Raw genomic sequence first — 25,994 nt, 5'->3', positions numbered from 1 at the left:
TTCTCCAAAATGGAGCAAAAACGAGCAAACCTCTAAAGGACTTTCTGTTTTAGCTTTTCGGTCCCCTACACGCTCCTGAAATTTTGCCATTTAAATTTGGGACACCCTGTATAATAATAATAGAAGTATATATTATTAATTAATAATTATCATCGAGCTAATAAAAATTTAATTACCCCATTTGATTATCACAAGCAATTAGAAATCCAAAAATAGTAGCTGACATTCATTATCGATTTACAATAAAAGGACTTTAAAGAAAATTAAAAGAATATACATCATGCAACTATATATATATTAAAATAAATTACGTTAAATCTTACAAAAAAAAAAAAAAAAAAAAAATCATTTTAACGAACGAAATATGTCACAGCGAATATCAAAAGTTCATCGATCATCAATTACGCGATTGTTTGAGGGAGCATTCGGCTAAACGCGTTTGCGCTAACAATCTCAATTATTAAATCAACGAAGTATTTATCAATTATGTATCTTATTCAATTAACGTCGTGTCTGTTGGACCGCTTTTTCTCTGTCAAATCGTTTCTATATTTATCTTTCATATTTTTCGCGTTCTCTCTCTCGGAGTAAAGTATGTCCATGCGAGAGAAATGTCAGTTTCACCTGACTTCGATGTCGCTTTCCAACAATACTACTCCCTGGAGGGACGCATTCACTCGTAAGAGTAAATTTCTCGTGTGAAAATGATGTGACAAAAATATAATAGAAATCTTAGAACACTTCGGCACCCAGAACTTCGATTCTCTTTTTTTTTTTTTTTTTATATTTAAAAAATGAAGGGCCAACTTCACACAGGTGAATAATACAGATGGGAGAGTGATAAGAGTGGCATAGATTCGAGTCGTGAGAGAAAAATTCACTTACTGTTCGAAAAATCTTCAGCGGCTGGCACGAGCGTGATGTTCTTGGTGTCGAAGAACGGCCTGATCAGATCGCAATTGGCGACGATCTCGGTGCTGCTGTCGACGGAAGTTGTCTTCAAGTGGTGCAACGACTTCGCGTACACCGTCGAGCGTACACAGTGGCACCACACGAGAAAGATCGCGAGTAGAGTCGAAGGCGCGGAAAACGCGACGGCTCGCGGTATTATTTTCATTTCGGCAAAATGGCTCCGGATGATGACGAACAGAGAGAGAGAGAGAGAGAGAGAGAGAGAGAGAGGAAGAGAGAAGAAACCGCGCGAGGAAAATTCGCGCACGATCTGAGAATATTTCGAACGCGAACGCTCTTGCGAGAATCTCGTTTCTCTCGCGCGTGCTTGGTTTATCTCTTCTTCTTGCGTTCCTCCGCCTCCTCTTCTTCTTCTTCTTTTACGAATTCGTTCCCGACGGAGTCATCCACCGTATCGGAACGCGATGATTGTTTGCCAAACGTCAGACGGCACGACGACGGCGACGAAAACGAGCGGCGGCAGTGCTGCGAGCACTCGGGGCATGCGGCGCGAACATTTGGTGCGTTCGCGAAACAGGGGAGGAGGAGGAGAAAGAGGAAAAAAAGAGATGAAGGAGAATAAGAATGAGAGAGAGAGAGAAGAGGCGGCGATCAGCAATGCGCGATCCAGGCGCGAATCACGTATATCCAGCGGTGCTCCCGGCACATGCACGCTCGACCACTTTGCTCCTATCGCACTGTGTAACGCACATATGTGGTATTACGAATATATGTGTGATGTGACGTGTGTATATAATGTATGGTATATATACATACGTACACGCGCGACCGTACACTCGTGCACGTTTGACCGCACGCGTCGCGAGAGCGAAATGGGAGCGAGACGGACGCGCGTCGACACACCTCCCCTGAGCGACTCGATGCGACTGAAGCGCCGGCCAAGAGTCACTGAAATATATTTGACCGTATGTACGCGAATACAGTGCCCCCCCACGAGTCGATTCCGTACTTCGTGGATGTTTGAAAATGTTGACTTACCGACAATTCGTAGCGACGATTCTATCCTTATCGATTGTTGATCGATCTATCTGGAAACAAGAATAAACGGATATACAATTTAGAGCAGGGTAGATTTCAAAATTATGTGAATTGCTTGCATGATGTTTACATGGACTTTTTGCAGGGTTGGGAAGTAACGCGTTACTTGTAACGCCGTTACCGTTACAGTTACTTTTTTTCGGTAATTGTAACGGTAATGGCGTTACAAATTTTATTTGTAACGGAAAAAGTAACTTCGTTACATTTTTCGGTAACGAGTAACGAATTTAACAGTTACTTTTATCGTTACTTTTTTCAAATTTTTTGATTTATTTAAGATATTATTCTTGCTATTGTGCGTGATAAAATTTTTATCTTAACCGTAAAGCCGTAAGCAAATCGACCAATTAGCATTCTTATTATGTTGTAAAAATGCTTGAATGTGATTGATCAACTTATGGCTCTTGCAGACCAGTGCGATGACGCGACGCGCGATATCCAATGAGAGCTTTATCTTTTCGGAAAAGCAGAGCTCTCATTTACTACCAGTTCTAAGTACCTTGCAACGAAAATTAGAAAATCTCAATAAATCTGACCTTATAGATTGCCATTCATTAGTTGAAGCTATTCAGCAAAGTTTAAATAGAAGGTAACTTATTAATTTGATTAATACATATGTTATTTAATTTTAAATAAGGATTTAATTGAAAAATATTATTTTATTTTAAACTATTGATTCAAAAGTATTAATTTCAATAAAACAAACAATGTCGCTTAATTTACTATATTTGATTTTAGATTTCTTACAATATTTGAAACAAAAGAATTAATAATAGCAGCATGTTTACATCCAAAATTTAAGTTAAACTGATTAACCGGAGAAAAAAGAAAACATGCTGAAAATTACTTGGAGGATTTATTGGGAATCCGATCAACTGAAAATTCTTCAAAAGCTGGAAAATCTGACGATCACGATGATTTTTTCATTTTTGAGCAAAAAACGGTGCAAAATGAATCTGAACAAGAAGAATTGCAACGGTTTTTAAAATCAAATAATTGTAATATAGAAATGTTAAACGACTATCCAAAACTTAAAAAACTTTTTATTAAATATAATACAGCTCTACCAAGCAATGCATCTGTAGAAAGAATGTTTAGCATCGGTGGCTCTGTATTAACACCACAAAGAGGGCATTTAAATGATGATACTATGGAGCAACAAATTTTATTAAAAATTAATAAAGAATTTCGATAAAATTTAATCATTTATTTTGTAATAAACCTTGAATGAAATCTTGCTTACAATTTTTTAAAAGTTCTTCTTATGCAAAATAATTTATTAGTTTGTATTGTAAAAAAGTAACGGAAATTGTAACGACTCGTTACTTTTTAGTAACTGTAACGGTAACGAGTTACTTTTTAAAATTGGTAACGAGTAACGGTAACGAGTTATTTTTTAGAAAAAAATAACGGTAACGGTAACGAGTTACTTTTATAAAGTAACTTTCCCAACCCTGATTATAAGTATGTGAAAAATGCTCTTAAACAAATAAATATTAATCATTTATTGTCGGGATACCTTTCAAGATATAAAAAAAGAAATACATAAGATTCTGTGAAGATATCTTGTCTTTATGCACAAGTTTAAGTTATATAAAAGTAATCAATCTTCTGGTCTGATTGACCTGCCACACGTTCAATGCCTCGTACTCCTCAATGCATTTGTACACGGGATCTGGTTTAAATCCCTTGCTCGTGCATCGCTCCAAAATGTCCGACACTTTGACTGTCTTCTTATCGCCTGCAAGTTCCCGTATCAGGTGGAAAATTCTATTGATCGGATTCTGTTGAGCATTATTTATGCGTTGTTCGGAATAGTTGATTGAATGTTTGGACATCTCCACCAATCTATTCGCTTCTGCAATGTCGTCCTTGTCGACCACGTTCGATAATCGTAGTCGCGCTAACGCCGTCGACAACCGAAGAATAGCTAACAGATTACGAGCGGAAGTAAACGTCTTGTCGTGACTGTTACGCGCTTCTTTTCGCATTTCCACATAAGAGTCTGCAACAGTAAATTTTGAACAATTACATATTTGTTGAATAAATTTGATTTAATATAAAATGTAATAATATAAATAACATTAATATTTTATATGTATAATAATTTAAGAGAAATAAAAGAAAACAAGACAATAACATACACACACAATTCATATGTATACACACCTACAATATATTCCGTTAATTCTTCTGATACGATAGGTTCTTTTGTCTTACACAAATTTATATATTTTCTTATTAATTTCATATCTATAGTTTCTGTTTCAGTTGGAGGTTGCGAGCAATGTTGATGCACATATGTAATGTGTTGTGCTAATCTATGAAAGATTATTTGTATTTGGATTGTATTAACAAAACACAGAAACATCAAAATAATAATTAAATACAAAATAAAATACAAAATTAGAAATAATTAAGTTAAAAATATGTGAATATACTTACTTAAGATCGTTACCTCGGTCTGCGCGATCCTGAATAAGCCACAATAAGTCAAATCGCGATAACAATGCGGCAGGCAATTGAACATTTTGTTCAACTGTTCTTTGCGGATTGTATCTACCATATGCCGGATTGGCAGCAGCTAATATGGATACTCTAGCATTCAAACGAGCCATTATGCCGGCTTTGGCAATAGATATAGTTTGTTGCTCCATCACCTCGTGAATCGCTGTTCTGTCCGCGTCTGCCATTTTATCGAATTCGTCGATGCAGCAAACCCCTTGATCCGCCAATACCAAAGCTCCACCCTCCAATACCATTTGACCGGTTAGAGGATCCTTCATGATTGCAGCGGTTAAACCCACGCCGGACGAGCCTCGCCCTGTGGTATACTGTGATCTTGGAGCCAATCGCGTGATGTAGGATAATAACTGCGACTTTGCTACACCAGGATCTCCCATCAAGCAGATATTAATGTTGCCTAAAAATAATAAGAATAAGATTATTCCATCACATTCTATTTAAGATATATCAGATACTAAAACAAAAATGGACATATTAACATTCAGTTTTTAGATCAAATATAATATACAAAATTTCGTTGATAATTGATTATATATTCTCACCTCGAATTTTAATGTCGCCTTTCTTCTTGTCTGTTCCACCAACAAGAAGCAAAAGTAATGCCTTTTTCACATCTTCGAGCCCGTAAATTTCCGGAGCTAAGGAACAAGCCAACTTGTTGTAAAAATCGTCTTGCATTAGCAAACTTAATTCTTGATCTGTCAACTCGGCATTACCATCGTCTACTGTATCTACATTATTGAGACATACTATTTTCTAAAAATAAACAAAAGATTAATTTAATCCATTAAAAAAAATTGTATAATTGTAAAATTGATATCTGTTCTCTTACATGTGCGTCCAAATAAGTCTCACTGGAAAGCGCAGGCCCTGATCTAGCATGGAAACCTGTTTTCAAAAAGGGCAGAAATACACCACTAACAATAATATGATCACCAGGTAAGCAATTTCTCGTTGTTTCGCCTCGACAAAAAATAGTTAAGGATCGTGGTATGTGGCCAGTTGGAACTTGTTCGCTCTGTAAAAAAAATTAATAGTATTTCAAAAAGAAATATAAATATATATATATAAATGTTTAAATAAACTTACATGTTCCTGCAATTTCAGCTCTTGAAATTTGATAAACTTTGAACCTTTTGTCTGTAAGTATAATCTGCCACCAGATTTGTTCACACGACATCCCTCACTTGGACATGTTCGTAATGGCATAAAACTTAAAGAATGTATCTACAATAATTAATTTTATATGTAACTCTTAATATTTTATATATTATATACAAGAATTATAAATTATTGCATTATACAATAACTACTGCATATAAAAACATACAAATAAAATATAAAGTATAATTTTTTTACCGGTTGGCTCACTTCCGAACCGCATTCATCACATGTGTACGTTGCTACAACAATCATTGGCTTAACTTCGGTAGTTTTAGTAACAATGCCTCTAACTGTCACCAATTTTCCAATCTTATCTGCCTTAATATCTCTTACTGAATATGCCTTTGCATCAGAAAAATCTTTGAAATACACTTCACTAAAAAAAAATATTGATACTTTCACCAGCTTTAATTACTTCCTATTTTAACAAATATCTAAATATAAAGTAAGTTTCCTTACAAACGACGCATCAGTTCGGGAGCATATTTAACTCTGGTTTCTTGAGATTCGCCCCTAGTACGTGCCTGTATTAATAATCGATGCTCCATATAGATATCCAATGAATCTTTAGGTAAAACAACTCTTTCTTTGAAATCAGGTAACATTTCTTGAACCAACTAGAATTTTTTTTTTCAATTCAGTTTGATTAATTTTTACAAATAACTATAAAATGTATGTAAACTTATATATTTTATATTTGTAATAATGGAATTTGTATAATTTTATTTCTATGTGTCAAAAAACTATTCACACAGTGAATAGTTCTAAATATAATAATATTTATGCAAGCAACATCATACATACATCCAAAACTAAATTAGTGTATCTTCGTGTATTATTAGCGGCAGACGTAGCTAGTTCCTCATCAAATGATTGTACATCATCTAAATCGATCTCAAAGCTAATTTGTTCTCTGTGAGCTATCTTGGTCAGCTGTTGTCTGTATTTAAAGATCTTATTTTCTGTCTTATCATCCATTGCCACAAATTCCAAGAAAAAAGTCTTGAATTGTTCTGAAAAAATTATTGTGCGTGTGATTTTGTATCGAATTTATTACTAAAATATTATTTAATAAGTTATTAAAATATTACTTAATGTAAATATAAATATTACTTAATATAAGTTAAGATTATTAAAAATAATTAATGACATAGGAGTTTTCTTTTTCTCATAGAGTTGATAAATTCTATAAAAATATAAAAGTCTCACCTTTATCTTTAGTATAATCTCTCGCCACTTTGTTCGCCATGTTTTATAAATATTAATACACACAAATTTATGTGAAATTGAATTGTTTTGCACCTTGTTTTTCAACTACTAATATTACGATTAAATAAGGCTATGGTTTCTCTGTGTTTGCCTCCCTTTCCCGCGTAAATTAAAACCATAAATTATAAAATATATTGACGAGAAATCTCCAAAGATTGCTATTGGTCCGAATTGTTTTGGACAAGCACGCAACAACATCATACGATTGGCTATCAAATTTTCGGGACTTTAAAAATTCTCTATTTCATAACCAATTGTGTAACGTTGTGTTTTATCTATGCCTGTGACTTTTTTGCTAAAAAACTCCATATGTTTATCTTCTTTTATCGCCATCTATTCTTATTACATAACCTATCTATATATGCACCCATTCAACTGATTCAATATGTAAACACGTGCTTTTCCAAAAAGACAGATACCGAAACAGATATTATATAGATATATTCTTTTAGAGAGAAAGTTTATTCTTTGTTTGATAGCGTGTTAAAAAAAAAATGGGTAAAGCCAGGAAAATCAAAGTTTCTAAAGGCGGAACTAAAGAGTCGAAAATAGGTTTGGCAGAACAAATAGAATTTGATAAAGCTGTGAAGCCTACAATCAGGCAAAAGATCAGGCATCGGGCTGACGATGAAGAAGAAGTTAGTTTTTACATTAATCTCTTTAATATTATCTAATTTTGCTGAAAATCAAAGATAATTAAATCCCTTAAAGAACACATTTTTTTGTTTTGCTTTGATTATAATTAACATAATCATTATTTCTTCCTAGTACGTAGCTCCTACTCTGACGAAAAGAATCTTATCGCAAGCCAGACAGCAGCAGCTAGAGATTGAAGAAGAAATTGGTCTGAGTAATCCTAAAGGCACCGAGAAACCGACTGTGAAACTCGGCTCCGCGTTGAGCGATGTCGAGGATCAATCTAGTGATGATGAAGAACCATTGGATAATGTACATTACTATGAGAACATCGAAATCAACGAAGACGATGAACGCGCGTTACAGATGTTCATGTCCAGAGATCCGGTACCTACGAGAACGCTGGCCGACATAATAATGGAGAAATTGACGGAGAAAAAGACCGAAATCGAGACGCAATTTTCCGACACTGGGATTATTCAGCTGCAAGACTTGGATCCACGGGTAAAGGCGATGTATGAGGGCGTCAGAGACGTTTTAACGAAATATCGTAGCGGCAAACTACCAAAAGCTTTCAAAATCGTGCCTAGTCTAAAAAATTGGGAACAGATACTGTATATTATGGATCCGCCAAAATGGTCTGCTGCTGCCATGTATCAAGCGACAAGGATATTTGCTTCCAACTTGAAGGAGAAGATGGCCCAGAGATTCTACAACCTGGTTCTGTTACCGCGTATTAGGGACGATTTGGCCGAATACAAAAGACTGAATTTCCACTTATACCAGGCGTTAAGAAAAGCATTATTTAAACCAGCTGGTTTCATGAAGGGAATCCTGCTGCCACTCTTAGAATCCGGCACGTGCACGCTCAGAGAGAGCGTCATCGTCGGATCTGTAATCGCGAAGAATTCAGTACCAATTTTGCATTCCTCCGCAGCTATACTGAAAATCGCGGAGATGGATTACACAGGTGCAAACAGCATTTTTCTCAGGATATTCTTGGATAAAAAATACGCGCTTCCATACAGAGTAGTAGATGGAGTGGTGTTTCATTTTCTTAGGTATGATATATAATAATAATGAATCTTTTATAAGCAACAATATTATTAGAAATTGTATTTATATTAAATATAATCTATCAGGTTTGAAAGAGACACCAGAGAGTTGCCAGTGTTATGGCATCAAGCACTCTTAACTTTTGTGCAACGATATAAAAGCGATATCAGTTCTGAACAAAAGGAAGCTCTACTAGGACTACTGAGGAAACAATCACATCATTCAATTACTTCTGAAATCAGGAGAGAATTGCAACACGCAAAATGCAGAGATATAGAAATGACAGAACCCAAACCAGAGCCAATAGATATTAAAAATACTTAATATACAGCATATGTATATATCAAAATATCTCTAAGCATTATTGTATAATTATTATAAAAAGAGAATTTATATATTAAAATTTAGGAATGTATTATCTTGGAAAACTGGATAATATACATCAATATCCAAATAATACAAATTCCAATGTAAAAATACATTTTTATTTGATCTTATCTACATATCGATTCCTTAATAAACTAGTATTTGTATCATTTTTTACAATTTTTATATTCTAGAGAAGTTTATGATAATCTAAAACAACATACATATCAGTCATTTTTTTAAACATTGCACTCGTACAAGCATAGCATGAGTCATTTTACTATAAATATGTCTCACTCTTAACGCATACACACACATATGAGGCAAAAATAGAGAAGTTTCTAGCACACACTTTAAACGCGATAATAATTTAATATTTTGTATGATATAAATAAATCACATATGTAAAATTTTCCATAATAACGAATGATTCGCAATTTATAAACAAACGCTTTGCTTAATATTATGCTATGAAGAATTTCAAGTAGGAAGTGAGCTAATAGCAATAAATAGATGCTACTAAATTATGTAGAAATCTGTAATTACAATAAATATATCGATTCTTTTTCGAGCTTTTTCTGGATCAGCAACTCCAAATGACAAAAAATTCATGTGTCTTAACCTTCAGTTCCCATCATCATCGGCTTTCGTCTATGGTAAGTCTCCTAAGACTTACCACACATAAAATAAGATTAAGCCAGCCGATGACGATGGGAACTCAAGGCACATGAATTCTTTGTCATTTGAAGTTATTGAAAAAGTTTAAAAACATTCATTATAATTTCAATAATTTAATAAAGATTTCTACACAATTAAGTTGTGCCTACTTACTGCACTCAGGTCTTATTAGCCCATTTCCTACTTGAATTTTTTATATTTGATATATTAAAGCTTTTCTGTTTTGTAATATTATGCTGTATGAGAATTCTATTATTTTCAAATATCACTGGATATATTTTTATATCTCTACATTATTTTTAGGATTTAGAACTTTCAAATCTTTCTGTTTCATACTTGCATACTCCACATTAGGAGCATCATGTGGATCCATAGAAATAGTCTTTGTTATTCCCTGTTCAGATAAATAAACGTTCGTTTTAATTAGAGGTACTTCAGTTGTGCTAGATTTAGTTATTTTTTCATCAAATTTTTTATCTTCATAATTCTTGAAATTTTCCTGTAATTTTGAGCAGGTTCCACGATCCATGTCTTTGATATTTTTAATAAAAGATTCGGATTTTTCAGTTAGTTGATTGTTGAATTTTGTGTCGTTTACATCTACTGCCACGATGATGTCCCTCTTCTCACGTTCATTATTCTCCAAAATATCTCTATGTGCAATGAAAACCTCTGGTTCGTTCCTGTTTGATGGCGAAACAATTATCTTGTCTGATTTTGATTGATTCATCATTTTTAATGCTACAGGTACAGAATATCTGTCATCGTATTTTCCTTGCAATTCCTCTGACACATTCATAACACCATTTGTAAGAGCTTCTCTCTTCTTTTCCTTCGTTTGATGATTATCGCTCTCTTTGGCAAGTACCTCTTCCGCAATGGATCTCTGTAGAGCTCCTTTTGATAAGACGTTCAAAATAGGACCCTTCATACTTTTCGATTCGTTAAATTCTATTCTCTCAACTTTCGTCTCGTCTCGTCTTTCGTTTTGTAACAATTTCTCAGGTATTTCGCTATTGATGATTACCTCTTTGATAAGATGAGATTTATCTGGTATATTTCCTGATATTTTCCGTAATGCTTCTATATCTTTGTTGTAAGAAATTTCCTGAAAAGAATCAAATTTTTTCTTGCTGTTTTCCACTGCCACATTATTATTCTTATCTTGAGATTGTTGTTTTTCATTGATATTTATTTTATTTGCAATATTCATCTCTTCCAACACTACTTTATTTTTTTTTTCTTCTATACTGATCTCCTTGTTTTCAACAACTTTTCTGCTATTTTCTCTCAAGTCGATTTTGCTCTCCGACAAAATATCCTCCTTGTCAATCTGTATCTTCTTCTCACTTTTCTTAAGTATCTCATCTTTCGCTATTCTTTGTTTTTCCCTCTCAAACTCCTGCTTCTGTTCCTTGATATCCTTTAGAATTTTCTTCTGTTCCTGCATCATTTGACGTTGCTCCAACTTATGCTTTTCCAGTGTTTTTCTAAGTTGCTCATGCCGTTCCGCAGCTCTGGCATTAGCAACATCTCCATCAGCCGCTAATTCTGATTCCTCCTTCTTTATCGCATCCAAATTAATGAGATTATCGTTCTTCTGCAAATCCACAGATCGTTCCTTCTCCTCAATTATCTTTATCTTCTCCTCTGCTTTCAATGTAACGGATTCATCGATTTTAACGTTATCAGTATTCACGGCAACCTGCAATTGCACGTTTAAATTCTCGTTTAAAGTTTTAACTGTTCCAATTTCTATTTCTTTTATCTCTGGCACAAGAATGTCTACTGCTGCTTTATCAGGTTCTTCGACACTCTGTTTTTCGGTCGCAATCATACGTTCAACGGGTATAGGCGGTTCTTGTCGAACGTCTTTCACTTTCAAATCCAATGTTTTATCAAGAACATTAATCTCGGGCAATTTATTAATTTTGTCTGTAATAAAATGTAAAATCACAGAATAAGATAAAAATGAGAGCAAACGATAAATTCATATAAAAATATACCTTTTGCTCTGGGAATGAGTTCCAAACTATTAGGAACATCAGGAATGATATGTAAATCGTCCTTAATTAAATTCAATGGTAGATTGATTTGACCGAGGGGCTTATTCGTTATCACTAATTTTGCATTTGTAGACTCCTCCATCGCGTATAAATTGGCGTATGTACCAAGCACCATAATCCAAACGCCGATAATTAAAATGCCCTATAGAGAACAAAGATATATATAACACAGAAAAAATTACAAGAGAAATAAAAAGAATTACCGGTAAGATTAATTTTACCTGTGCTACTAGTCTTTCATTAGTGTTTTTACTGTTTATAGATATAAAGAATACTGCCGGGAATATTAAGCAGATCATTACCCCGATCGTCGAGCCCACGATACCAAGGACAAACTCTATGTTTGGTACTAGAATACCGATTATAAGAGAAATGCTGACTATTGCGACAGTGAGACATCGAAATCTGAATTCTGATAAATAATTTATAGACGGCTCATGGGTATATACCTAATATACAACAATAAAAAATATATAGATTAAGAATTAGAGCAATAATGTACTTGATCTTCTAAATTTTTTTTTTTCGAAAAGCACATACATACCCGGCGAAATAAAAGGGAATTCAAGCTCGCACGACATGGAAAAATGACTAGAGGGAAACTGAATGCAACCGAAAATACGAATCCCAGTTTAATCAGTTCGGATGTTATGCTAGGCTCGAAACTCAATAAAATATTTCCTGCAATATATAAAAATAATAATAGCAACTACAAGTTGAAAACAATAGAATAATAATATGACAGTCGTTATAATGCGGCAATCGTTTATTATAAAATACATGCATAGCAGTCCTGTTAAATTACCTGTAAACGATTGAGTACAAAAAGCAATGTAACCAAACAAGCCAACACACATGTATACAAGAGTACATATATTTAATGCTCCTCGTACAACATCATTCATTTTCTCTAAGGATACATTTGGAATGGTTTCATATATTTCAAATAGTTGAGTTTGACAGAAGAGAGCCATAGAGAATATTGGCAGGCATTGAAGAATGCCAGCTGGTCTCCAATAGTTAACACTGTCAAACCAATCTCCCGCAAAGATATGTAGGGTAGACTCACCTACTATCTGTCGAGAAAAGAAGAAAGTATATAGCATATATAACTAGCGCTTATATATTTTAGATTCAATATTTTTATGAACACATACTGCAAGTTACATTATACCTTCAATACAAGACAAAGATAAAAGACAATAGTAGCAGTGCAAATGCTAGATAGACTATCAATATTTCGAAGCAGTCCAAGAGGTAAAACTATGAAAACTCCAGTAAAGATCAGCAAACTAGTACGTATTTCCCCTGGTGTCTTGTCCATTGTCTTGCTGATTATCTGTGGTCCCAGATCGCCGACAACGACGAAGTAGGCAATGCACGTGCCCAGCATAAAACCGATGATTAAAAGCTCCGCAAGAAATTTGCCCATGTGACCAAATGCATGAAAAGCAAGCAGTTCAAAGTTTCGTCTTCTCGATATTACAGCCGACTTGATGAGGAAGTGACATGCCAATCGTGACAAGGTGCTACATAGAAGTAATACCAAAACGGCCAATACGATGCCGCATTGCTTGAAGCAAAAGGGCATTGCCAGAACGCTTACACCTATGACGCTGTTGGCGAGAGTCATCACATGCGACATTTGGGAAATCATTCTCGAAATCTCTGATTGAAGTTTAAAGTTGTAAACTTTCTCTTATATTCGACGTAGTGTAAAATTCCTTCGAGTTTCACATCTCTCTGCAAGCGAATACAATCAGTTATCAAGAGTCATTCAAAAAAGTCATCTTAAACAATATTTTAATTTTCTTGAAAAGAATGTTTTGAACAACACATGTGTTATCTTACTCTTTCCATAAAGCACCTAGCATGAAAATCATTTTCATATACGAGTAATCGCAGCATAAATTAGAGAAATGTATTATTCTCATGAATGATAAGGTTGGAATGGTCGAGCCGCCGATAAGAGGATGCCATGCGTTTCGTGCTAAAATCTTTATCATCTTCAGCAAATTACATTTTGCGATAACGCGGACGTTTGGTGACGGTACATTGGAGATGAGGAATCATCGAGACGCCTGCCGGCTTATCAAAACTGCCCATCTTGAATTTCGGTATTGAAATCAATTGAAATGAAAGTACAGCGAGTAATGCTTGATCTGTTCTTTGCTTATTCTTTGTAGCTGAACTTCTTACACTTTTTGTTCTTTTCCTGTCTTTTCTCCAAAATTTTTAAATATATTTCTCTTATTTTTAACGTATACACACTAGTAAAGGAAATTTAGTTACAAAGAATAAATCTATATACAATAAAATTTCCTTATGTATATAAATTTGATTAAAGTATCTATGAATAAAAAAAATGTTTTATATTGATTACCTGCAAAAAATTTTCTAAGCTAAATGCTTTACTTTGTTTTCTTCACTCATTTAACAATGCTATATAGATTCCATTTTGTTCGTATAAATATAAATCATTATAACAGTACCGATTAACTTACCTAAGAGATTCTTATCCATCTTATTTTTATTGTTCATCAGATCAAGAATTTTCCACTCTGTCCTCTTCCCAGAGAGGATATCAAAATAAAGATCTTTGAATTTTTCTTACTTATGTAATCTTTTCTCTGAAACGATTATTAAAACTTGTTGATATTTTTTAATCTCAGATTGTACACAATCTTTTTGGATTATAGAAGAATGTAGACTCCATAAAACTACACATATAGAGATATTTTTTTATTTTTTTTATTATAAATATTTAAAAACGCCCATTTATATGTGTACTTTTTATGCATGAACATAAATATATATATTTCTTGATCTATATCTCGAATAGACTTATACAAGATGTGTAATACATCATTTTGAATTTATTTTTATGTGCATGATAAGTGTCGATCAATTACAAATTATTATGGATGTGTAAAAGCAATGATGGTCTGATCTAATCGAGTATTAGAAACAATATCGATAAAGAAGTAAATTTTATATACATAAAATTGTCATAATTTTCAATGCATAATTTTTGCCTCCACACGAAAAGCTAGAAAATAATTGTGGGAATGTACAATCTGAGGAAAGAATTTGCGACAAAATATTTCTTATTGCATAAAAATCGTGAATGCAGACTCGACTTTTGCCAAATAGCAATATGATATCTAGTTTTTGTTGCAAAAATCGATTCAGATGCCACGAATAATTTTTATATCTCTTAAATTAGTTTCTTGCTCAATATATATTTAAGATTCTACAGCTAAAGATTCTAAATGGATATACACATACATATATACATATCGGGTTGAATGGAAAGTTCGTTTCGTTTTTTACTAACAGATGAAGACCGAAAAAACGGCACAAACTTTCCGTTCAACTCAATACATATGTGCATATATATATATGTATATATAAACTGCTTATTACTCGTACTTTTTTCCCCGATAGTTTTGTTTTTCTTTCATGCATTACTCAAAAATATCAACGGAATATCTTTTTTCTCTTTCCTTTTAGATACCCCTCTAGTTTATTTAGATTAATCAAGATTTGGGAATTGACCTATTCATGATACCATAAAAAATTGAGACTTATGATATGACAGTTATGAAGTTATATATACAAATCAAATGCAATATGAAAGCTGTAAAAAACGTAAATTTCTAATTCTGTCAAGTTGTGGATATTTCTTACATAGCTTTAATTTTCTGAAGTATATGTTACAAGTTAAAAATATTCACTGCAATTCATCAGATAAACTAGAAAAGTGACCAAAGTAATATAGACATTCACATATCTCTTGAGTAATGTAAGATAAAATACACTTTACATTTTTCAAAAAGAATATATACCATTCGTTATTGCATGCAAAGGATATTTGCTTTAAGATTAATTTCTGTATGTTATGTACATAGGAATAGAAAGCAAACAAATTCATTTGACCTATTTCAAAAGAGCAATCTGTTAAGATTTAGTCTAAGTGCTGTCCTTCCATAGTGCATATAAATTTCACATTATTCTTCATCAAACAGATCAATTAATCGTGCGCAATGAACAAGATGTACGAATTTATACCGAGCGCGTGAATAAGATACATGCAATTGGTGCGTACGTGTGCATGTATATCGAATTTGATTGCAATATTGAACGATAAAATTTCGGTGTAATCTAATATTTCGAATCGGTCGTCAATATCTTACGATCTGATTTTAAAATCTGTGAAACTAAAGCGTGCTTATAAAAATAAAATAAACACCTATGAGTGATCTACAATGGATCTTTTGTACGAAAATTGACTGATTTACACTATACTTCAGGTCATATGCTGTAAACAAATATGTATAAAAAGAATTATAGTCAGATTATAAAATCCTAACGAATCGATTAAGACACCGTTCCGCGCGAGCATGGTATTTTTAATCATTTTTGTGCGGTATTTTCCATTACTTTTCATTGGAGAATGTTCAAAAGTATGTTTCCGAATTTTTAATGGTCTATGCTCTTGTTCTAAATTACACGCTCATACGTGTCCATTTCAATGAGATTGCCACAAATAGAGTGAAAAATGGTATCTGATATCGCTAAAAGTCTAAACATTTTTGAGTTTTAATAACAGAAACAAAAATTTTGAATTATGGAACGGGATAAAAGTAGCCATGACTTCTATATGTCATATGCTACCATCATTTAAGTTACTTAAACTTATATGTATTTAATTTAAATAAAGATTTTTCCATCTTTTCAGATGCTCCGGGGCAATTGTCTATCAGGGATTCGCTCCGCCGTCCTTCTTCGCCTCCTCAATCGTAGAATTCGTTTTTTCGTCTTTTTCATTTTCTAAATAAAAAATTTTAATAATTATTAATTTTTTGACCCAATATTAATTTGCAAACATAGAGAAAACAGTCATATTCAAGTATGACTACCTTTCGGCTCCGATTTTATATCTTCTTCCTTCTTTATATCAGAATCAATGGCCTCCTGACCTTTTTCCAAACGTGGTCGCTTTCTATCTCTAGATCCCTTTAATAATAATAATAATAATAATAATAATAATAATAATAATAATAAAAAAATGTAAAAATATTCATATACCGTATTTTCCTACAACTAATTGCATATAATAGACATTATATTACACAATAAAACTCATACCTTATATGATCTATTATCTCTTCGCGCACCTTCCCCTTCATCTTCGCTGTCGGTATATTCATTTTCATGTTGTATTCTCTTGTCCAAGTCGCGTTGAGGTAATCTGTCGTCCGGATTTACCTTCTCTTCAGCTTCCGAATCCTCAATGACAGCACCATCCTCTGGAATTGCTTGAACTTGGACACCAGGTGCATGAGGTAGCATTCTTAAGTTTTCAAACAGTCTTGTTCTACAATTAGATATTTATGGAATTAATTTGCTTATAATATAAAAGCCAGGACATGTAAGAATTGCAAAACTTGCTTACTTTATTTTCTCGAGATATTCGGGAGTGTTTTGATTCGCCATATTTGAAGGACTAATATGCAGCTTAAAGTCAGGACCAAAATATTCAAAGTAATCATTATATGGAAGTTCATTCGCGATTTCAGATCCCAGAGCTACAGATGTCTCATATGTCCAACATCTGGACACATTCCTAATTGTATAACCACCACCTCCTACCATCAAAAATGGCAAATTATATTTTTTCACGAATTCCACACATTTACCATGACCTCTCACAGTTAAGTTAAAACATCCCAATCGATCGCCTGCATAAAATTAATATTAATTAATATCTATATTTTAAAATTTTGTACTTTTATTATATAATATATATTTATTATATAACTTCATTATATAACAATTATATATAAATTTCGTTTAAAAAATCTTACCAGTCAATGAGTCCGCACCACATTGCAAAACGACAGCAGAGGGTTGAAAAGTTTCCATCACTTTTGAAATAATAGGGACAAATATAGATTCGTAACTTTCATCATCCATGCCATCTCTCAAAGGTATATTAACTGCATAATACTTTCCCTGTTGATGATAAAAAGAGAGAATCATATATGACAATTAATTATTGCAAGTAAATAGAATTATAAACAGTTACAATGTTTTGACATGCTTACCTTCCCTGCTCCGATATCACGGAGATCTCCAGTTCCAGGGAAGTATTCGCCATATTTATGAAATGAGACTGTCATTACTCTATCTGTTGTATAAAAAGCTTCCTCTACACCATCGCCATGATGAACATCAATATCAATGTACAGAACTCTCTGATGATATTTTAGTAATTCCAAGATTCCAAGTACAATGTCATTCACATAGCAGAAACCTGACGCTTCGCTCTTTTTCGCGTGATGCAAGCCACCGCCCCAATTGATGCAGATTTCTGAGGCTTGTTTGTTGAGTTTTACAGCAGCAGCTACAGATCCACCAGCCGATAATTGACAAAACTCATACAAACCATCAAAGACAGGGCAATCTTCTCCTACATTAACTATAGGAAAAAGAAAAAAAATATTTAAATGTTCTTAATTTTAATAATATAACTTATTTAACAATAATATCTTACATCGTTGCATTTGTTTGTTATATTCAGACATGTTGTCTGGTCTTATGGATCTTAGAAATCTGATGTACTCATCGCTATGGAATTTTGTCATTTCATCTGCTGTGGCTTTATGAGGTCGCTAGATATAAAAATAAAGCGTAATTGTGTTACAATATTCTTTTATATGTTCAATAATATAATAAAATATAATTATGATAATAGTAAAAGTGTTTCTTGCATAAATAAAATATAATTCCCTAAAAAAATTCTTACATATATTTCCATCTTTCTATAAAGACCATAATTCAGAAGTAGATTGTGCGTCATCCTTATACGATGTGGCTTCATAGGGTGCCCTTGACCATAGTAATAATTTCCGATATCACCTAATTGAAAAAACATAACGGAAATGAATTAACAAAGTGCTTAAAAAATGTAAAAATATAATTATCATTGAACGGCGCTCACAACAGACAAACTACGGTGTTCTGGAGTATACTTGAAAATTTCTCGCAGTTACTCTACAAAAACTATATTAACATTCACAATGTTCGCTGAAATACGGATTTTCGACAAAAATATTTTCAGTAAGCATAAATTATATTTGGGAAATGACTTAATGTGCTTCACGTTAGTCAATAATCTCATAAAATACCGCAATATTTTTAACAACTTAACCTATAGCCATCTCAATCTCGGACTTCGTTTTTCGTTTTTATAATAAAACATTATTTGATAATAATGAAAAGTTAGAGTTTTAAATATAATGTACATAATTATCATCACCACATATTGGGATATATACTTGAAAATCTACAACTTACAAAATGTCCAAGTGATACTGCACAATTCAGTTATCATATAAACTCTATCGCTATAAAATTATGCAATAATCAATTATAATTTTGGAGAAACAAAGATAATTACAAATTATTAATCGTAAGCGACATTGATTCGAAAACAAGCAGATTTCTCGTGTATACGGATTTGTAGGAGCTGTGCATATATGTAAGTATGGCCGACGCTTTGGCTACGGTCGCACGAAAAAACGGCCAAGAATCTCTCGGCTTAACGTCGTGAAAATCGTATCATCTACTACGAGAAGCATGCAAATTTCGATAAATCGCGCATCAACAGACGCGCTTCAATGCCTTTAATCATCGACGAAGCACAGATAGATCGATGAACGGTCGGATGCCGAGCTAGATCGCTTGAAATAAACGCGGTAAGCGCGAATGGCGCAAACACATTTTGACAAGCTTCTCGTATGTGTGTGTACAATGTTTCCATGGATATTTTTGTGGGATAACTTACTGTCATAATAGTAGCAAACACGTTTCCTGCTGTGCGGCTGCATGGACATTTTTACGGGATCCATTTGGATTAAATCGACAAAACACTATGAACGAAATTAAAACAGGACCGCGGAGTGATCGCCGCTCTCACCAACGGGATACAGCGTCATTAACCGACCGCACGCGCACGCGCCTCGCACTCGCATGCGAGTTGCAAGCTTGTCGCGAAGGTAGCGCTGTAAAATGATGCTATTTCGATCATAGATATTATGTTCTTGAGAATGGCAATCTGGCGCGCAAAATCATGAATGTAAAAAAAAAACTAGATTACATCATTTGCTCGCTTCGAAGCGCAAGACTCTTCATGATTGATCGATAAACGCTTTGAAGCATCTCGGGCGGAGTTCGGTTACATGTCATCAATTGGCTAATTCAAAATAAGACTCTTTGATTGGTCAATCATTGATAAACCTAGGCATCAGTCGATATGAATGGCTGTAGTCAATCGGGATATGATCAAACGGAACGCTCCTAAGTATCTCTAGCGTCTCCCCGACCATAGCCTTCACTCTTCACTCCACTATTGATAGCAGACTACAAAATTTGTCATCTCAAATGATTTGATGGCTGTAGATGCAGCCGAAATTTCGGCGTTTGTATGATTAGGTGACATAAATTCGCAGGATGTCCCTGTTAATTCGAAGATGTGGATTCGATAATTATCGGCGATACATGAAACTCATAAATCCCGTGAAGATTCGCGAATTACATATCTCGTTAATTAACCTAGGATCAGTAAGAAACTTGTGCAATTTGCACGTGAGTTCAAATATTTTGGATAATAGAATTAGAAGATGCTTAGATTATGTCGCGAATCAATATAAAAATAAATCCTGGGAAAATAATTACTTCGAATTCATCGATTTAAATACTATTGATGGCTTGTTGAACGAAAGAGTGCAACTCGTAGAAAATATTCAGAATTTGCAGGATCTAGGTGAATAGAGAATGTTCTCGTATTAAGTTTTTTATATTACCTATAGTATATAATGAGATAAATTTTTTTTTATAGCGAAACAGGATGTAGAAATGAAAAGATTAGCTGAGGAAGAAGAAGCATTGTACAAGGAACAATTGAACAAACTCGATGAGAGATTGTTGGACAATATATTGATCAATATATGTAAGGAATCTTATGATAGTGTTATCGTGGAGATAACGGCGGGGGTTGGTGGCCAGGAAGCAATGTTATTTGTTAAGGATCTTTACGATATGTATATGGGTTACGCTAAATACTTAGGTTTAACTTGTGAAGTAATAGATATGGAGACAAATGATAACAATGGCATTAGACACCTCAGTGTTATGATGTCTGGTGATGAAACCTACAAATTACAATACGAAGGCGGTGTACACCGAGTGCAACGGGTACCAACCACAGAAAGATTAGGCCGAGTACATACTAGTACCGCTTCGGTAGCGATCTTACCAGCGCCGTCAAAAGTACAAATTGCAATTGATGAAAAAGATCTGAAGGTTGAGACAAAAAGAGCGTCTGGTGCAGGCGGTCAGCACGTAAACACCACTGATTCTGCGGTAAGAATACTTCACTTGCCGAGTGGACTGAGCGTGTCCTGTCAAGTGAACAGATCGCAAATCAAAAACAAGGAAATGGCTATGACTAAACTGAGATGTATTCTGTATGAGCAACAATTAAACAAACAGACGACATTCATAAGTAAGCTACGACAGAAACAGATGGGAATGAGACTAAGAAACGAAAAGGTCAGAACATATAATTACAATCAGGATCGTGTGACTGATCATAGGCTACAGAATGGAACTTTCTACAATTTACCAGTATTTATGCAAGGTGGAGCAGTGCTAGAGAAACTGGAAGAAAGATTGCACAAAGATATGCAGATGAAAACTTTATTGGAAGTGATTAATAAGTTGGAAACACAATTAAAATAATATTAATTTTCGCGGATTATTCTGATATAAAAATGTTTTTGTCTTATATAAAGGAAGGCAAGACATTGTATATAGTAAATTGTAATAAAATCTATATAATAGAAAGAAAAGTCATACTTTTTGATCTTGCGAAAATATCATTTTCTTTCATTTTTTTCTAGCAATAGAATAGATTGTTCCAACGATTCACTTAATAAATGCGTAAGAGATTTATTTATTTATTTTTTTTATTATATCTTAATGTAAGATGATCATTTTTATACCTAAATTGCGTGCTTAAAAACACGTAATTTTATGCATTTTGTATAAATACAAAAGTATAAATACAATAATATACAAAATTCTCAGATGAATAATATTATAATTTCATCTTTTAGATTACCTATATGGTAACTTCTTTTTACTCTCTTATAGTCGCGAGTTGCTCGCCACTGATGTACACATATATATACATATATATGTATGTCTCTGCATGATAAGTGAATTTTTGCATATCTATCTTGGCCAGACTAGAGCCAAGTGGATTGCACACAACATACTGTTCTCTGAAAATACTTCAGCATACAGCATGATTGCGATCATAACAAAAAAATCTATCAAAATGTTCTTTTACTTAAATTATCCAGCACATTATCTACACCTAATTTTTTAATAGGGGCTTTTGTACTTTTGCGGATATGCAGATCCTGAAACAATCATTTATCAGAGATTAGCCCCACCATCTTTCTTGATTTCTTCATTATGGAGATTTGTTTTTTCGTCTTTATCATTTCCTACATAAAAAAATGTTATATAATTATTACATTTTTTAAATATTAGTTTGCAAAGATGAGATGAAATAATAATACATATATATTTAATAATTTAATACCTTTTGATTCCAATTTTATATCATCTTCTTTTTTCATATTAATATTCATAATATGCAAATCTATATTCTGGCCTTTTTCCAAACGTGGTCGCTTCTTAGAGCCCTTAAAAAAAAAAAAAAAAAAAAAAAAAAAAAAAAATGTTATTCATTGTGGCACATGTAATGAATTTTCTATAGAAGTTAATTATGTATATATATATATTAAATTTTGTATTAAAAAGCATTACTTTATATGATCTGTTATCTCTTCGTCCACCTTCTCCTTCATCTTCACTATCACTGTATTCATTTTCATGTTGTATTCTCTTGTCCAAGTCATGTTGAGATAGTCTTTCATCAAGATTCATCTTTTCTTCTGGTTCAAAAACATCGACAATGGCACCATCCTCTGGAATTGGCTGAACTTGCACACCAGGTGCATGAGGTAGCATTCTTAGATTTTCAAATAACCTCGTTCTACAATTAAATGTAATTACTTTTAATTATAATATATATACAAAACAGAGAGAGAGAGAGATAAATAATATTACACAAATATAACTTACTTAATCTTCTCAAGATATTCGGGAGTGTTTTGATTTGTCATATTTGAAGGACTAATGTGTAATTTAAAGTCAGGACCAAAGTATTCAAAATAATCATTATATGGAAGTTCGTTCGCGATTTCAGATCCCAGAGCTACAGACGTCTCATACGTCCAACATCTGGACACATTTCTGATTGTGTAGCCACCACCTCCTACCATCAAGAAGGGTAAATTATATCTTTTAACAAATTCTACGCATTTGCCATGGCCTTTCACAGTCAAATTAAAACATCCCAAACGGTCGCCTGCACATAAAATTAATATTAATTAATATTTATATTATAAAATTTTGTATTTTAATTATATAACATTTATTTTTTAACAATTATGTATTAATTTCTTTAAAAAGATTTTACCAGTCAATGAATCCGCACCACATTGCAAAACGACAGCAGAGGGTTGGAAAGTTTCCATTACTTTTGAAATGATAGGAACAAATATTGATTCGTAACTTTCATCATCCATACCATCTCTTAAAGGTATGTTAACAGCGTAATACTTTCCCTGTTAGAATTGTAAGAAAAAATCATATATATATATATATTGTATATATATATGTATGTATGTATGTATGTATGTATATATGTGCGTGTATATATGTGTATATTTAATAATGATAAATTATTTCAGATAAAATAATATGAGGGAATAATTATAATATTTGAAAAACTCTCACTTTTCCTGCCCCGATATCACGGAGATCTCCAGTTCCAGGAAAATATTCGCCATATTTGTGAAATGAGACTGTCATTACTCTATCTGTTGTATAAAAAGCTTCTTCCACACCATCGCCATGATGAACATCGATATCAATGTACAAAACTCTCTGATGATATTTCAGCAGTTCCAAAATTCCGAGTACAATGTCGTTTACATAGCAGAAACCTGATGCTTCGCTTTTCTTCGCGTGATGCAAGCCACCACCCCAATTGATACATATTTCTGAGGCTTGTTTGTTGAGTTTTACAGCAGCAGCTACGGATCCACCAGCTGATAATTGACAAAATTCATACAAGCCATCAAAGACAGGGCAATCTTCTCCTACATTAACTGTCATAAAAAAGGAAACATGAAAATTAATTTTTATTTTCAAAATGTCTTTAATATCAATAATACAGCTTATTCAACAAGGATATCTTACATCGTTGCATTTGTTTATTGTATTCTGTCATATTATCTGGCCGTATAGATCTCAAAAATCGGATATAATCGTCGCTATGAAACTTTGTCATTTCTTCTTGTGTGGCTTTATGAGGCCGCTAGATAGTAACAATATACAATATTTTTCATACTTAATAATTAAACATAGTTGCATCAAGAAAAATTATGCTTTTCAATACAAATAAAAAATAATGACGAAAAATTCTTACATATATTTCCATCTTTCTATAAAGACCATAATTCAAGAGTAGATTGTGCGTCATCTTTATACGATGAGGTTTCATAGGATGTCCTTGACCATAATAATAATTTCCAATATCACCTAGAGAAATAAAAGAATATATACCACACGTTGATATATAAAAGAACACAATATTAAAAAAATACATAATGTAATGTAGCAAAATATTCATTTGAAAAGAGACACTACGGTGCGCCGGAGCACATTTGAAAGTCTCTCACAATTTCCTGATAAAAGTTATATAAATTTTCACTAAGTTTGCAAATTATAGATTTACATAAAAAAATATTTACATTATATCAAGAAATAATACATCGAAGTCTATATATTCTATATTCAATAATTTCGCAAAATCTAGGCATTTCTCATTATTTCGCTTTAAGACTTTACTAGATATTACTAAAAAAATAATGTTGCATAATCATAATAAATCATAATTTTAAATATAATATTTAATTATTATATTAAACAAAAATTTAAAAAATTGTTTGTAAAAATGTTCATTTATTGACTTTTTTCCGTACAATAAAAAATAGCTACATGAAATTTATATTTTGAGAGACTAAATTATGTGATTATCTATTATAATCATAATCAATTGATGAATTATGGTTATTAAGAATATTAAGATGTAATAACAGGGAATGATAAGGAATGACTCAGTAACTCGATAATATCATAAATTCTTTTAAATACGGTGCTGGAAGCATGGCTGACGCTACGGTCGCGTGATAACAAAGTTGAGAATCTATCGGCTTAACTCTACGAAAATCGTATTATTGAGTGCAAGGATGCAAATTTTGATATATTGTATTAAAACATAATCATACCTCGTAATTTATAAATCAATGAAGCGCAATCAAGTTGATGAGCAATCGAATACTGAGCTAAATCAAAGGTATTATATGAGGAGGGGTACGAACGCAAGCTGATCATTTGACAAAATCCCGAAGTATATTTTCACGGATTTTTTCTTCGATTTTCTCAATACTTACTATCGTAATAGTAGCAGACTCGTTTCTTAGGTTGCTGCATAGCTCCACTCGGATTAAAATCAGTGAAACACGTAATTTGGAATAAAACGTAGGAATCGTTTACTACGACTATAGAACCAAAATTCCACCTCCTGCAATTGCTTCAATTTGCACCCGAATGCACTCGAACGATTTTGTTAGAAGGGGAAAACTCCCCTCTCAAAAAGATTGTGGGATTAATTTTAGCGACATCTGTTTCAGAACTAATTTGGTCACGTGACGACATAGCAAAAAGTCGCGCTAAATTCAAATCTATGTACAAACATACGCTTACATCATACTTCTTATCGTTATGTGCATTTTAATTATGGAATAATTTGAATCCTAAATAAGAGATAAGGATTATCACAGATTTCTCATCAAATGATCAATTAAATAATAATTAATTGTAAAAAAATTAAAAATGAACAAACATCATGTAATGTACTCTCAATGCAAAGAAATTTGAATATACCGAAACACACTATCAATACGTCAACGCATATAAATGGCAAGACAAGAGAAGATATAAATAATGACAAAA

At 33.1% G+C, this 25,994-nt stretch overlaps 7 protein-coding genes across 9 annotated transcripts in view; 2 read left to right on the top strand and 5 right to left on the bottom strand.

Annotated features, from left to right (window-relative positions):
- Positions 1–1,196, bottom strand: part of Dally (division abnormally delayed protein) — a 52,633-nt gene extending 51,437 nt beyond the window's left edge. For both annotated transcript variants that reach the window (XM_070293281.1, XM_070293282.1), the window contains exon 1: positions 886–1,196. In XM_070293281.1, the coding sequence (XP_070149382.1) occupies positions 886–1,117 (232 nt within the window). In that variant the 5' untranslated portion in view covers positions 1,118–1,196. The remainder of the gene's footprint in view (positions 1–885) is intronic.
- A 2,309-nt stretch (positions 1,197–3,505) lies between these two features.
- Positions 3,506–7,049, bottom strand: Mcm7 (minichromosome maintenance 7). Its single transcript, XM_070316403.1, has 10 exons — positions 6,910–7,049; positions 6,505–6,713; positions 6,160–6,317; positions 5,896–6,076; positions 5,626–5,763; positions 5,369–5,554; positions 5,079–5,292; positions 4,456–4,933; positions 4,180–4,331; positions 3,506–4,015 (listed from the first exon to the last, which is right to left on the bottom strand). The coding sequence occupies exons 1-10, from the start codon at positions 6,947–6,949 to the stop codon at positions 3,600–3,602; spliced, it is 2,172 nt and encodes a 723-aa protein (XP_070172504.1). The 5' UTR covers positions 6,950–7,049; the 3' UTR covers positions 3,506–3,599.
- Positions 7,050–7,330: 281 nt separating this feature from the next.
- On the top strand, positions 7,331–9,167 carry Bys (Bystin). Its single transcript, XM_070293280.1, has 3 exons — positions 7,331–7,607; positions 7,738–8,666; positions 8,748–9,167. Exons 1-3 carry the CDS (start codon positions 7,464–7,466, stop codon positions 8,983–8,985), a joined length of 1,311 nt encoding a protein of 436 aa, XP_070149381.1. The 5' UTR covers positions 7,331–7,463; the 3' UTR covers positions 8,986–9,167.
- On the bottom strand, positions 9,154–13,999 carry LOC138931946 (putative sodium-coupled neutral amino acid transporter 10). Its single transcript, XM_070293278.1, has 7 exons — positions 13,623–13,999; positions 12,946–13,514; positions 12,577–12,847; positions 12,316–12,452; positions 11,993–12,220; positions 11,712–11,913; positions 9,154–11,640 (listed from the first exon to the last, which is right to left on the bottom strand). Exons 2-7 carry the CDS (start codon positions 13,426–13,428, stop codon positions 9,986–9,988), a joined length of 2,976 nt encoding a protein of 991 aa, XP_070149379.1. The 5' UTR covers positions 13,429–13,514; positions 13,623–13,999; the 3' UTR covers positions 9,154–9,985.
- Positions 14,000–14,536: 537 nt separating this feature from the next.
- On the bottom strand, positions 14,537–19,797 carry Hdac1 (histone deacetylase 1). Its single transcript, XM_070293279.1, has 9 exons — positions 19,624–19,797; positions 18,583–18,695; positions 18,331–18,448; positions 17,882–18,255; positions 17,642–17,789; positions 17,230–17,515; positions 16,923–17,151; positions 16,694–16,790; positions 14,537–16,604 (listed from the first exon to the last, which is right to left on the bottom strand). Exons 1-9 carry the CDS (start codon positions 19,685–19,687, stop codon positions 16,534–16,536), a joined length of 1,500 nt encoding a protein of 499 aa, XP_070149380.1. The 5' UTR covers positions 19,688–19,797; the 3' UTR covers positions 14,537–16,533.
- Positions 19,798–20,185: 388 nt separating this feature from the next.
- Positions 20,186–21,664, top strand: Mrf1 (mitochondrial translation release factor 1). The gene is made up of 2 exons (XM_070316402.1): positions 20,186–20,601; positions 20,677–21,664. The coding sequence occupies exons 1-2, from the start codon at positions 20,289–20,291 to the stop codon at positions 21,576–21,578; spliced, it is 1,215 nt and encodes a 404-aa protein (XP_070172503.1). The 5' UTR covers positions 20,186–20,288; the 3' UTR covers positions 21,579–21,664.
- Positions 21,665–21,845: 181 nt separating this feature from the next.
- Positions 21,846–25,747, bottom strand: LOC138945136 (histone deacetylase HDAC1-like). 2 transcript variants are annotated; one of them, XM_070316400.1, is made up of 10 exons: positions 25,433–25,747; positions 25,268–25,324; positions 24,406–24,518; positions 24,177–24,294; positions 23,712–24,085; positions 23,392–23,539; positions 22,995–23,280; positions 22,677–22,905; positions 22,450–22,552; positions 21,846–22,351 (listed from the first exon to the last, which is right to left on the bottom strand). In XM_070316400.1, the coding sequence occupies exons 1-10, from the start codon at positions 25,470–25,472 to the stop codon at positions 22,281–22,283; spliced, it is 1,539 nt and encodes a 512-aa protein (XP_070172501.1). In that variant the 5' UTR covers positions 25,473–25,747; the 3' UTR covers positions 21,846–22,280. The 2 variants fall into 2 exon arrangements, with proteins under 2 accessions (XP_070172501.1, XP_070172502.1); XM_070316401.1 differs by lacking the exon at positions 25,268–25,324 and having other exon boundaries at positions 25,433–25,745.
- Positions 25,748–25,994: the final 247 nt, after the last annotated feature.

Source organism: Polyergus mexicanus, unplaced genomic scaffold (assembly GCF_030449975.1).
Source record: "Polyergus mexicanus isolate NDT 795.1 unplaced genomic scaffold, iyPolMexi1.0 SCAF_3, whole genome shotgun sequence".
Taxonomy (NCBI): Eukaryota; Metazoa; Arthropoda; class Insecta; order Hymenoptera; family Formicidae; genus Polyergus; species Polyergus mexicanus.
This window is presented reverse-complemented; position numbering and strand designations above follow the sequence as displayed.